This window comes from Eubalaena glacialis, chromosome 18 (assembly GCF_028564815.1).
Source record: "Eubalaena glacialis isolate mEubGla1 chromosome 18, mEubGla1.1.hap2.+ XY, whole genome shotgun sequence".
Classification (NCBI taxonomy): domain Eukaryota; kingdom Metazoa; phylum Chordata; class Mammalia; order Artiodactyla; family Balaenidae; genus Eubalaena; species Eubalaena glacialis.
This window is the reverse complement of record NC_083733.1, coordinates 4,651,568-4,664,670: the sequence shown is the minus strand read 5'-3', so window position 1 is coordinate 4,664,670 and position 13,103 is coordinate 4,651,568. Positions and strand designations below refer to the sequence as shown.

At 52.7% G+C, this 13,103-nt stretch overlaps 1 protein-coding gene across 2 annotated transcripts in view; it reads left to right on the top strand.

Annotated features, from left to right (window-relative positions):
* Positions 1 to 13,103, top strand: part of ATP2C2 (ATPase secretory pathway Ca2+ transporting 2) — an 80,467-nt gene that overhangs the window by 62,639 nt on the left and 4,725 nt on the right. For both annotated transcript variants that reach the window (XM_061174470.1, XM_061174469.1), the window contains exons 12-23: positions 2,074 to 2,198; positions 2,347 to 2,444; positions 3,046 to 3,147; positions 4,317 to 4,406; positions 5,341 to 5,442; positions 7,263 to 7,419; positions 8,731 to 8,901; positions 9,686 to 9,783; positions 9,880 to 9,930; positions 11,456 to 11,622; positions 12,069 to 12,137; positions 12,214 to 12,330. In XM_061174470.1, coding sequence (XP_061030453.1) covers positions 2,074 to 2,198; positions 2,347 to 2,444; positions 3,046 to 3,147; positions 4,317 to 4,406; positions 5,341 to 5,442; positions 7,263 to 7,419; positions 8,731 to 8,901; positions 9,686 to 9,783; positions 9,880 to 9,930; positions 11,456 to 11,622; positions 12,069 to 12,137; positions 12,214 to 12,330 — 1,347 coding nt within the window. The remainder of the gene's footprint in view (positions 1 to 2,073; positions 2,199 to 2,346; positions 2,445 to 3,045; positions 3,148 to 4,316; positions 4,407 to 5,340; positions 5,443 to 7,262; positions 7,420 to 8,730; positions 8,902 to 9,685; positions 9,784 to 9,879; positions 9,931 to 11,455; positions 11,623 to 12,068; positions 12,138 to 12,213; positions 12,331 to 13,103) is intronic.

The following is a 13,103-nucleotide window of genomic DNA, read 5'->3' as shown; positions in this document are numbered from 1 at the left end:
AAAACTGACTCTGGTCATTTCACTTGTGACTTTGAAAGGATGGGGTTCTTCAGGGTTTTTTTTGTTTGTTTTTTTAATGAACACTCACACTTCTTTTTTTTAATTATTTAATTAATTTATTTATTTTTGGCTGTGTTGGGTCTCCGTTTCTGTGCGAGGGCTTTCTCTAGTTGCGGCAAGGGGGGCCCACTCTTCATCGCGGTGCGCGGGCCTCTCACTATCGCGGCCTCTCTTGTTGCGGAGCACAGGCTTCAGACTCGCAGGCTCAGTATTTGTGGCTCACGGGCCTAGTTGCTCCGCGGCATGTGGGATCCTCCCAGACCAGGGCTCGAACCCGTGTCCCCTGCATTGGCAGGCAGATTCTCAACCACTGCGCCACCAGGGAAGCCCTCTTCAGTTTTTAGCAGAAGAAAATCACTCAAAACCTCTCAGTCATAAGGCAGAAATGGCAGGAAAGCTGGTGAGGAAGAGATTCTCCAAAATAAATAGCATGAGAATCATTCTTTTAAAAACTTGATCCTACTTCCCTCTGCCTTGAGTGACATTCAAGTTGACCCAAGGTCTACTTGCTTTTCCTGGTCTATTGTAATCTTTATTAGTTTGCCAATTAATTTTTTATTATTATGAAAACCTCCAGGCACACACAATGCCCTTCTCATGCCATGTAGGAGGAAAGTGCCCGTGAGAACCCTTTGCAAATGTTTGCTTAGCTGGCCTTGTCCGCCTGTGCCATAAAACCAAGGAAGCCTTCTTGCTGTCACCGTAGAAACCGGGCACAGTCCCTTGACCAAATTCCGTCACCTTGGTTTATATAACTCACCCCTGAATGCTGTATGGTCTCTAGGTGAAAGGCCGCCATTCATATACCATATTTCTTTGATTCTGAGACACACATTCTTTTTCACCTTCTACCTTCTCTGAAGTCAGACTGCTTCTCACAAGTGAGGTGATAAGAAAGCATCCCGGCACCGTTAATGGGCAGCATGTTTTTCCTTTCTGAGAGGTGCACAGGATAATGGTGCCCTTCCCAATCAGCAGCGCCTTAGATCTGATGAAATACGGTAGCCGTGCGTGGCTTCGGTTGAATGGTCATCCTCAGTGGCCGGGCTTTCTGATTATTAACCAACCTATGTAGAGCGCTCACTATGTACTAGGCCAGGGTGGGTCCGGGCTCTTGCACTTGCCACGTATTCACTCATTGCTGTGTGTTCACTCAGCAAATATTTACTGACTACCTGCGGGACTGTGCAAAGGGTGAACCACGGTGGGGTGTGGCATGGTAATGCTCACCCCACAGCTCTGCACAGTCTGCCCCCCACTCTCCAGCCTCCCCCATCGGCCTGAGGTCACTGGCAAGACACAAACCCTGCCCACAGGAAGGGGATCCTGTGCTCAGTCCCAATGCAGATTCCCAAGGGAGAAGCTCATTGGGTCAGCTCGAGTCACATGTTCTCCTCTAACCCAATCAACCTTGGCTGTGGGAGGGCGGGGCCACGTGGTACAGAAAGAGTTGGGGGGGGTTGGGGGGGGGTCCTAAGCAGATGAGCAGACAACACAACAACCTGCTTAGGCAAAGGCGTCGCCGTGCCACTGCACCTCCCCCAACTTTCGTTTCCTTGTCTGGTTTTCTCACAGGAAGTGTCTAAACCATTAGACCAATTTAAAGGAAAATTCAGGGGACCCAGGGAGGACCCTCTGAACCTAATAATTCCACTTCCCACTTAGTGCCTGATTCCGGAAATTGCTTTCATAGGGCCCAAGACTTTTGTCTCTGATAGATGACAACAATTTAAATGCAAAAGCACTTAAATAGGCAAAACAACGGACAGACTAATTCACACTAAAGTGTGGATGTCTGGTAGGAAAGCAGGGTTTTGCAGGGGGAAAGCTCAGAGCAGTGGATGCTGAAGAAGGAGGCAGGTGTGTCATGGGACTGGGAGCACAGAATAGAACAGAGAAGGTGGGGAAACCACGGACAAGCTTCACCGGGTAAACACGTTGCCAACGCCAGTTGGGATTCACGTCACCGTTAAGTGCGTGCTAGAGGTGATCCGCCTGGCCTTTTCGATCCAGCCTGGCTGTGGCCGCCATTCCCGAGGGTCTGCCCATCGTCGTCACAGTTACGCTGGTCCTGGGAGTGCTGCGGATGGCCAGGAAGCGGGTCATTGTGAAGAAGCTGCCGATCGTGGAGACTTTAGGTGAGGGAATCCAGCTGCTTGGATTCTTACAAATTGGACTGCATGGGCATTTTAGTGCCGTGATAATTCAACCTGGGTGTTTCCTAAGCCTGAGAGCTGGTGGTGACGACTTCTTGTTCCTATAAACTCTGGTGTCTTCTTGTGCCAGGTTGCTGCAATGTCATCTGTTCTGATAAGACGGGAACTCTGACTGCCAATGAAATGACTGTCACCCAACTTGTGACGTCTGACGGGCTCCACGCTGAGGTGAGCCCGTGTGAATTTATAAGGTTCAGGTCCAGGCTGTGCCCTGCCAGACCCCTTCCTTCCCAGGGAAAGCACACGGAGTCTTCCAGAGAACAGTAAGGAAGAAACAAATATGGGTTATTGGACAATCTCCTTGCTACAAATAGCAGCGAGGAACGTGACTGATGGAAGGCAGCCACCCTCTGGTTGGCACGATGCTACACCCTGTGTTTTCACGTTGTCCGTGTTTCCTGTCATATCACAGCCACAGAGTAATCGCAGCAGAGATTACTGCAAAGGCTACGATATTTGCCATCGGCTCTACAAGAAAGAGCTTGCCCGCCCCGGTTCTAGAACATAAGCACCCTTGTATGCTAATACTTGGTTTTCATAACCATAATTTTTACTGGCTGAGGAATGCCCTGTTGTAATTTACTGAAGCACGGTACTCGCTGAGGTATCTGATTAATACGTAATCCTGCGGGGGACATTTCATGCTTGAAGACGTGTTCGTGGTGGGACCATGTCCTTGGGGATGGATCCCCAGAAAGGGATATGGGTCAACCGGGGAAGCGTCTTTTCGCCTCCTAGTGACACCCAGTTTTTTGCCTTTGCCCCGTAGGTCAGCGGAGTTGGCTACAACGGCCAAGGGACTGTCTGTCTTTTACCCTCAAAGGAAGTCATTAAGCAGTTTTCCAACGTCTCAGTGGGGAAATTAGTGGAGGTAAGTGTCAAAAGCGCCACCGTGGAAGTAAACATGCATTTAAAACAGAGCTAATGGGGATTCTCTCCAGAAAGAGAGACAGCAGTTGGACCAACTGGTTCTCGGTGATGACCGGGCCACGCCCCAGGGGTCAGGTTGTCACGGCGGCCCAGATACAGATGGAAATATGGGACGTAAGGGAAGAGCTGGGAGCCCCTTCCTCCCCGCTTGCTTGCTGGACAGGGAAGGGGCTCCGTGAATGTTGGGAAACAAGCATGAGATGAACGCTGCCCGTTGTGACCATCAGTACTTGTAATGTGAGCCATACCCATCCTCGCAGGAGCTCACGTCCCCTCCCCACGGGAAGTTTGACCACCATCCCCTCCGCGCAGGTCCCACCTCCGCAGTGACAATTAACACAGCCCTGAGAGGGCCGTCCCATTATCTCAGTTGTGCAGATTAAGAAACGGGGAGCTCGGGACTTCCCTGGCGGTCCAGTGGTTAAGCCGCCGCGCTCCCAATGCAGGGGGCACAGGTTCGGTCCCTGGTTGGAGAGCTAAGATACGGCATGCCGGCATGCACAGCGCCGGCCAAAAAAAAAAAAAGAAACGGGGGCTCAAAGAGGTAGCGTGAGTGCCCAAGGTCCCCCAGTGAGTGGGAGGGAGCCGGGATTCACCCCCGTGCTCTTTCTGTCCATTTGTTTCTACTCCTTTTTTCAGTTATTATTTTAAATTGAGATGCAGGTCGCACACCACAGAATTCACCCTTTTAAAGTGTACAGTTCAGTGGGTTTTAGTGTCCTCACAAGGTTGTGCAGCCGTCACCGCTCTCTAATTCCAGGACGCTTCGTCGCCCCAGTCAGAAACCCCGTCCCCACTAGCGGGCACTGGCCATCACTCCACGTGCGTGACCCCCCAAGTCTGCCTGCCTTCCCACTGTAGTTCCTCATGACAGCTTTGTGACGACCAACGTTCAGCAGAGTCAGTAAATATTAATCGTGTGGATTTTGAAGATCGGGGACTGATGTATTTTGAAGAGTAAACTTGTCCCTGGCCCCCATGCCAGCCCCAGCTCAGAAAATGGGTCCAGCGTTCAGGACTGCACCTTTTCACGTGCCTGGGTAAGCCCGGGACCCCGGCGGGTGCAGCTCCAAATACTAACAAACGACCTTCTGAAACCTCTCCTTCCAGGCAGGCTGTGTCGCCAACAACGCCATCATCAGAAAAAACGCCGTGATGGGGCAGCCCACGGAGGGCGCCTTGATGGCTCTGGCCATGAAGGTAGGAGGTCTGTGATGTCTGCGTGGGGAATTCTTTCACTCGGAGCTACACTGGCAGCAGAATTCGAGGTCCTGTCTGCGTGGGGGAGGTCCTCACGTGGCCTTGTCCTCTTCTTAGAAGGACACCGGTCATACCGGCGTGGGCTCCCCCTCACCACCTCATCTGAGCTTCGTTACACCTCCAAAGACCCTATTTCCAAATCAGATCCTGTTCGCAGGCACTGGGGAATTACACCTTCCGTATGTCTTTGAGGGACACGGTGCAAGCGATGACACTCCCCTAAGGAGACTTTTTAGATGTTTTTTTCCCTAATCACTCCCCCCATGAGATTTTAATACCGCAGATGTTACGGAAAGACCCAAACGAACTTTTTTGTCAGCCCGATAGTATGCATCTGTTCCTGTACTGTCTGGGTGTCTGTGCTTTATACATAAAAGGAGTAGATTTTTATTCACCCCCTAAGAACCCATTTTCACCCCTTGGGGGGGGGGCGATGGGATGCACGGGTTAGGATTGGTTTACAACTGGGGAAACCAAGGCTCAGAGCTGTCAAGGAACTGGCCTGAAAACCATCAAAGAGCGAGTGAATGTGAGGCCTGGCAGGGACCCCAGGTGGTGACCGCAGGCACCCCACTTCCCAGGGCTCCTTTTGCCGCCTCTTCAAGTCTGAAACATTCGTTCCGGCAGAAACCCCGCAGGTTCCAGCTAGAAGCTGTGGCAGAGGCCATCAGGCTCTGCCCCTGGGACAAGAGAAAAGAGAGATTTCTTTTCGGGTGGGATGTTTGAAAGCAAATGGCTTTTCTCTGTGAGCTAAACGCTTGGATTTCCCATCTGCCTGAGGTGGTTTGAATAATGAATAATTTAAATGGACTGAGCTTTGCATAGAGATTGGTTTAGGATAACTCACTGAAAACGTCCCATTTTATTTTCCTAGATGGGCTTAAGTGATATTAAAGATTCATACATGCGAAAAAAAGAGATTCCATTCAGTTCGGAGCAGAAGTGGATGGCGGTCCAATGCAGCCCCAAGAATGAAGTGAGTGTGCCTCTCTGCCCCTTTCCAGCAAAGCAAAGTGCAGACATCAGAAGAGTTTAAAGTTCCTGGCCACTTCTCTGAGCTTCCAAATATGTGAAAATACAGTTGATGGCAATTAAACCTTTGATTACCTTGGGTCCTCTTCTGAGATTGCCATCTGAATCTCTGGTTCTCAAAGTGGGGTCCCTGAACCCGCAGGAGCATCACCTTGGAATTTGTTTGAAATGCAGATTCTCAGGCTCCACCCCAGACCCACTGAATCAGAAATTCCAGGGCTGGGACCCGGTCATCTGTGTCTGCTGGGGATTCTGATGCAAGTTCACGTGTGAGACTCCCTGGCCTACAGCACAATGACTGAGTAATTACTAGTGGAGGGACCACATGTTCCTACTCATGACACTGACCCCGTTGCTAACTTAAGGTCCTTTTTTCGCATCCCTGTGCTGAGTTCTTTACACATATGATCTCATGTAACTGTCACAACGGGGGAACGAGCCTTCACCCCGAAGGGGGATCCAGGACACACACCCCAGCATCCACCGTAGACGGTGTAGACAGTGAGCTTGCATGTGTGCGCACACATAGGTTCTAGGCCACCAGGGGAACAGGTACCAAATTCTTACTGGCTGTGCCTGGGTGGGGATTCAGCCCACGTTTTTCCCCCACTTTTTTCTTTTTAAATTTTCTGTAGCTTTTCAGATTTTCTACAATGAGAAAACTTTTTTTTTTAAAGAGATTTTTATTGCCTTCTACCTTTTTCTCCAAACTTTCTGCTCTTTCTGGAGTCTGTCACGTCTTGCCCGTGCTGAGATTTCCCATCTCATTCACAGTGGCGGGTAGCTCGGCCAGCTTATCCCGGGTCTTTGCCATGAGTGGACAGGCATATAAATTCCGGGTGCTTAACAGGGGTTTTGGATTTTTTTTTTTTAATATTTTAATACCTTCAAATCTTATTTTCCCCCCAAAGGCAATGGTAATATATTTTCATTGAAAAAAATTATAGAAGTGTAACTTCAAAAATGGAAGCTCCCAAAAAAAAAAAAAAAAAAAAAATGGAAGCTCCCAACAATTCTGTCCCTCTTTTCCCCCTACCCACTCCCCACCCATGCTAACACCCCTTAGCAGTCAGAGATAGAGTGTTCCAGATTCTAAATGTGCAAATGCAACATGTGGGGTGGTAGTTTCAAAAGAAGGTCATGCCGTATACAGTGTGTGTAAAATTTGCTCTTTTCCCTTAAGTGATGTCTTGGACAGCTTTCCGTGTCAGTTTGCACAAGTTCATTCACTGCCCACCGTGAACAGGAAGGCGCTGTGCTTGTGCCGGGGAGTATAGTGTGACCCACACTGACAAGGCACCTGGAGCTAACGGTCTAGGGGAGACGGAGCTTAACAAATACACGGGAAACGGGTCAGCTGCTCATTTGGGTTCATTCTTAACAGCCAAGTTCATGGTGCCTGCCTTGCTTGGAAGTCTCCCTGAAATAGATACCTAGTGGTCAGTCACACACTTAAAGGCACAAGCACTGGCTGGGATATGACCAGTTCGTGAAACGTGCGGATGCTCTGAGTGACATTAACCAGGGAGCCCGATGTAGGACAGGCCTGCTTTGGGTCAGAGATCGGCCTCACCCCTCTCTGGGCTGCAAGGTATTCCATCACGTGGATTTCCTGTAACTTCTCTAACCTGTCCTGTATTGGTGAACAATGACGGTCCGGGATAAATAACCCCGCCGTGAACATCTCTGTGTGGATGAGGTGACGGTCACCAAGAGCTGAAGCAGCCAGTGTCAGCCGATTTTTTTCCTCTTGTCTTTTGCAAGGAGCGGGAAGACATCTACTTCATGAAGGGGGCCTTCGAGGAAGTGATTCGTTACTGTACCATGTACAACCATGGGGGTATCCCCCTGCCGCTGACGCCCCAGCAGCGAGCCTTCTGCCAGCAGGAGGAGAAGATGATGGGGTCGCTCGGCCTGCGGGGTCAGTGCCTGTGGTCCCAGCCCCAAGCTCTAAGTTTGCACATAACACTGACTTCTCAAGTGTATTAACGCAGGGTCCCGAGTCAACGCAGTGATGGTCAGAGTGGTGTCAGGCAGGATGCTAATGCAAGCAAAGCCAGGGTGGGCTCTTGGGCAGATGAAAGATAGGGAGCCCCCCACCCATCTCAGCCGCCGGATGACACCCGTTATCCCAGACGCCGCTCATGTGTGCAAGAAGAGGTTCCGAGTTTTCTAAGACAGGTGAACGGGCCGCCCCTGAAACAATGATTTTCCCGATTGGTCGTATTGCTCACGGCTCGCTATCAGCAAAACCCAAAGCTCTTGTAAATTAATACAGACATTTCATTCCTTGGCCATTTCCAATTTTCTGCACCAGGGCCAACGCCTTCCCCGATGGGCTGAACATTAAACCTCGTGTTTCCTGTAGTGTCATATGTCAGCCTGTCCGTTTTCAGAGAAAATGTCTAAAAACACTCTGGAACACGTGTATTCCCTCAGGGGAAAGTGAGAAGCGTTGGCTTGCTGTATTGGTTTCAATTGCCCTAGTTTTCCCCTTCAGGGAACAGTAATTATAAACTGACAAGCCTTTAAGGTGAGGACGTCAGGACAGAGCTGAGCTTAGCTGAGCAGGGCAGGGAGGGTCGCTTTGAGAAAGGGGGGAATGGTACCCGCATCGCTGGCACACGCCCCCTGCATCACTGGTACAGTGTCATGACTGAGGGGTCACAGCTAGAACTTGCTGGCCATAGCTCCCCTCCAGTATCAGTAAGGTGACAAAGTAAGGTCAGTTCCCACACCACCCCCTCAGAGCACCTGTCCCAGAGAGCCGGGTCTGGCTTCTCTGCCACTGACACAGAGCCCTCTGACCCGTGTTGCCTCCTGCACATTTTTCTTGACCTTGGTAGCTGTTGCCCTGAGTCTGCTGGCAATGACAGAGGAGGGCAGAGCCATGACAGACAGGCAGGCCGTCAGAAATGCGCCCTTATGTGCCAGCCCGCAGGTGCTCTCGTGGCCACTCCCCTTGGGGACTGCACCACCAGTGGACGGAGGCCCATCTCCCGCTGGGCAAGTTGTTGCTGCTTGCCCTGCTCTCCATCGTGGGTGAGCCGTCGAGAGCCGCTGCCCTGCACGGGCCTGACGACCACCGGAAAGATCGTCCATTCCCTTTGCGGTCCAGGGACTTAGTGCCCAAGCCCCTCGCAGACAGAAGAGGGTCTGGGACACGGTGGGGCTGGGGCTGACTGGGGACGAAAATCTTCTGAACCTCCTGTGGGTCTTGCTCTGTCCGCAGTGCTGGCCCTGGCTTCTGGGCCCGAGCTGGGGAAGCTGACATTTCTGGGTCTCATCGGAATCATCGACCCTCCGAGGGCTGGCGTGGAAGAAGCGGTCCACGTTCTCTCTGATTCGGGCTTGTCCGTGAAAATGATAACGGGAGATGCTCTGGAGACGGCCTTGGCGATAGGTAATCAGAGAACGGGGTGGAGGGTGAGGGTCGCTACCAGTGCTTATTCCTCAAGGGACCTGGTCAGGAGAGCTCACACCTACCTTCCACGTGCTTAGAAGAGATTCTGAGGTTCGAGGACCAGCATCCCACCTTCCGAGTGGGTGTTTGTCTCTAAAACGTTGGCAGGTTCTCCTAAAGAGGAAAAGACCTCGTGTGCACCGAGAACATTCTCTGTCCTGGGGCCTTCCATCCATGATCTCACCTCATCTCCACAGGCAGCAGCATTGCCAGTGCACACTTCAGTCTGGCTTCTGCCAGTAGCGGTGTGCCCTTGGCAAATCATTGAGCCACTCTGACCCTCAGGCTTTTCATCAGCAGAGGGCTAGCAACTTTCCTCCTCCTCCTCTTTTTATTACTGTTAGCAGGGTTGCCACACCTTGGTTTTCTTTGCCCCTCTGTCTTGAGGCAGCCTGGCACCATGGAAAGATCACAGACTCTGGAATCAGACAGAAAGAACCATGTCAGGTCCAGTATTAGCATTTACTAGCCCTATGGCCTTGGGAAAGTCACCGCTCTCTCAGTTTCCTCATCTTTAGAGTGGGGATAAGAGGCCTTTGTTGCCAGTTCATTCTGTGGATGGAATTAAGGTCAGATACCATAGCAGGTGCTCTCTGATTGGGGCCACCGTGGTTTTGTTTTTCCCTGTGGCCAAGGCGGGGCCTGATGTCAGGTAGGTGGAGTGAGGGGCAGGTGCAGGGACCACAGTCTCAGGCCCTCAGAAGGGACTGTCCACACCTTGCAGGAAGAAACATCGGCCTGTGCAACGGGAAGCTGAGCGCCATGTCCGGGGAAGAGGTGGAAAGTGCCCAGCAGGGCGAGCTGGCCGAGCGCGTCGGGAAGGTGGGGTCCTCCCGAGGCTCGCCGCCGAGGGGCGTGGGGTGAAGGTGCCACCTCCTCATTCACTGATGCTTGGCCCTCTCCCGTCTCCGTATCCAGGTGTCTGTCTTCTTCAGGACCAGCCCAAAGCACAAACTCAAAATCATCAAGGTCAGTTGTGTGCCTCTCTGGTCCCTCAGGGCACAGCCCAGGGCAGTGGCGGCTCTGCTCACAAGGTGGTCCGGTGGCCGCCTCCTCTGCACTGGCCTCTGGGGAGCGGAGAACTGGGGGCCCCCTGCCATGTATACCAAAAGCGGGGAGCGGGAATTGGGCGGTGCCAAGGGAGAAACGCAGAGGCCAGCCTTCGTTAGTCAGGTGCTTCTTGGCGTATTCCTGTTATTTAACTCCAGGCCTTAGTTTCCTCATCTGTAAAATGGGGATAATGTGAATGACAGAATGATACCAGCTAATTCACAAGGCAGGAGAGGATGAAACGAAGCCAGGGGACTTAACTGGCGGTCCAGTGGTTAAGGCTCCATGCTTCCAATGCAGCGGGTGCGAGTTCAATCCCCGGTCAGGGAACTAAGATCCCACGTGCTGCATGGCACAGCCAAAAAAAAAAAGAAAGAAACGAAGCTGGGCCTGTGAAGCCCTTGGCAGCTGCCTGGCCCACCACAGGTGCCTTCTGATGGTGCATCAAAAACGAAAGTGCTAGAACGAGAGACTCCTGTGTGGTTTTCCCGCACACGGATGCTTTGAAAAGTTGCTCTTTAACACTTGTGTTTTTTCTTTTGTGTCATTTTGGGGTTTTTTAGTTCTACAGAGTAAATCTCTGTGCCAGTCATTCCTCAAAGAAAATATTAATACTTATTGGGTACCACATGGATTCAGGAGACGAGTTGATTATTATTTGTTAATGGTTGTTGACTGAAGAAAAAAAAGCACACCGTGAGAGTTAAGTTTTACTGGGGGCAAAATGAGGACTACAGCTGGGGAGACGGCGTCTCAGAGAGCTCTGAGGAGCCACTCCGAAGGGGTGGGGGCGGGCTGTGTATGTGACTTCCGTGAAGGGGGTGCCTGCAGTCACGCACACATTTTGGCAGAAGGTTGCCCCTGGCCACGAGGAGCAGACGTCTCCGTTAGTGACTTTAGTGCTTTTCTAGGTGTGAAAAGTTGTAAGAATCTGGGCTCATAAAATCTGCTCCTGAAAACAGCTAACTATCTGAAGGCTTGTTCTGCCAGTTTTCCCTTCATTCCTGATCTCCGCCCTGAACTCCTTTCAGGGGGTGTGGAAGGTCAGCGGCTGCAGTGGCCAGTGACTTCATCCTTGTAGAACCAGATGGCAAGCGACAGTTTTTAGGTGGCATGGTGACGGATAACACATTCATGCCTTTGCTCTGGGCCGGGCACTGTCCCCTCTGTGTTCTTAGTTTGGGGCTCACAATAGCCCTGATAAGGAGGGACCGTGCTCCCACTTTGCAGATAGAGAAGCTGAGGTTAGGTTCAGGGCTTGCCCAGTGCCCACAGCTCACATGGGGGGAACTGGGATTCAGACCCGGGCCAGCTGACCCCACTACCCTCTAGAGAGGGGCCTTTGCCGTGGACCACTCAGTGTGAGAGGCGGGGCACGAGGAGGGAAGGATCTGGAAGGAAGGTCCTCAGGCTGCAGGCCCCCACTGGCCTTCTCTTTCCAAAGGCTTTGCAGGAGTCGGGGGCGATCGTGGCCATGACGGGGGACGGGGTGAACGATGCGGTCGCCCTGAAGTCAGCGGACATTGGGATTGCCATGGGGCAGACAGGGACGGACGTCAGCAAGGAGGCCGCCAACATGATCCTGGTGGACGATGACTTCTCAGCCATCATGTAAGCTGCTCTTTAGGTGTTTTTTTAGTGGCAAAAATGCCTGGGGTGGCAGCCCCCTGCTCTGCTATGGTGGATATACACGGTGTCCCCAGGCCCACCCCCCCCTCATGGAAAGCAGGGCCACGGGGGCCCCTTCTCCTTGGTGGATCACCGAGGGGCAGGAGGCACTTCGGGAGCCTTGGGTGAGGGCTGGGGTCCCAGGGCACGGACGACAGAATGGTCTACAGTCTTTGGACAGAAGGGCAATCGTGGCTTGGGGACCAGTCCCCATAGGCTGATGGCACCTGTTAGGACATCAGCACCCTCTACTGGTGATTCCCCGAGAATGCCAGCAAGGAGAAACGTGACCTCTGGTGACACCGTCGCTTCTTTTAGCAGGTGACGGGGCTGGCTGACCGTTCTCGCCCGGCCCTCTTTGTGAATAAATGCTTTCTCCTCTCTTGCAGGAATGCGGTGGAGGAAGGCAAGGGGATTTTTCATAACATCAAGAACTTTGTCCGATTTCAGCTGAGCACGTAAGTCGAGGCCGGCGTCCCCCCGTGTGCCAGGTCTGGGAGCAGCTGGTGACAGTGCCCTGTGTGTGCCCTGCAGGAGCATCTCGGCCTTGAGCCTCATCACTCTGTCCACCGTGTGCAACCTGCCCAGCCCCCTCAATGCCATGCAGATCCTGTGGATCAACATCATCATGGATGGGCCGCCGGCGCAGAGGTAAGGCAGCGGGCTGGCGGGAGCATGCAGGGGAGACGGCGAGGGGAATGCACCAGGCGCAGGAGGAGGCGTCTGGTGGGCGGGCAGGGGGACGACGAACTTTCTGCTCCTCTGCCTGGAATGCTCTTCCTGAGCTACCTGCATGGCTCGAGCCCTCTCTTCATTCGGGTCACTGCCTCCGAGAAGTCCTCCCTGATTTCTCTAGCAGCAGCCTCCTCCCTCCCCGTCACCTTACCCTGCTTTATTTTTGCCTAGAGGGGAACATATTTCCTTGTTTATCTGATCATAATCCATCTCCCCTTTAGGATGTCAGCTTCCTGGGGCAAGGTTTTTGTTTTGTTCCCTGCAGGATCCCCGACTCCTACAATGGTGCCTGGCACGCACTAGGTGCTCAGGACATTATTGGCTGAATGCATGAGGAGGGAGCGTGAGGCTAGCGGAATGAATGATGCCGGAGGAAGGATGGGCTCTGGAGGCAGGGAGGCCGGTGTGAGCAAGCGAGGCACCTCACCGTGTCTGAGCACATGGCGGGTGTTGCTCTCAGTGCAGCTGAACTGTTATTAATCGAATCACCACCGGTGACGGCTTTGCTCCCCCCCACGCCCAGCGAGAGGGCCACCTCTTATACGTGCTCTCCCTGGGAACGGGGCCGCGAGCAAAGCCGGACCCCAGCCGTATCCGCCCAGCGTGGGCGTCCCCAGCCTGCGCCCTCCTTGGTGCCCCACACCATCCACTGCGGGCCTCGCCCCGATCCCGCTGCCTTGGAGTTGGCT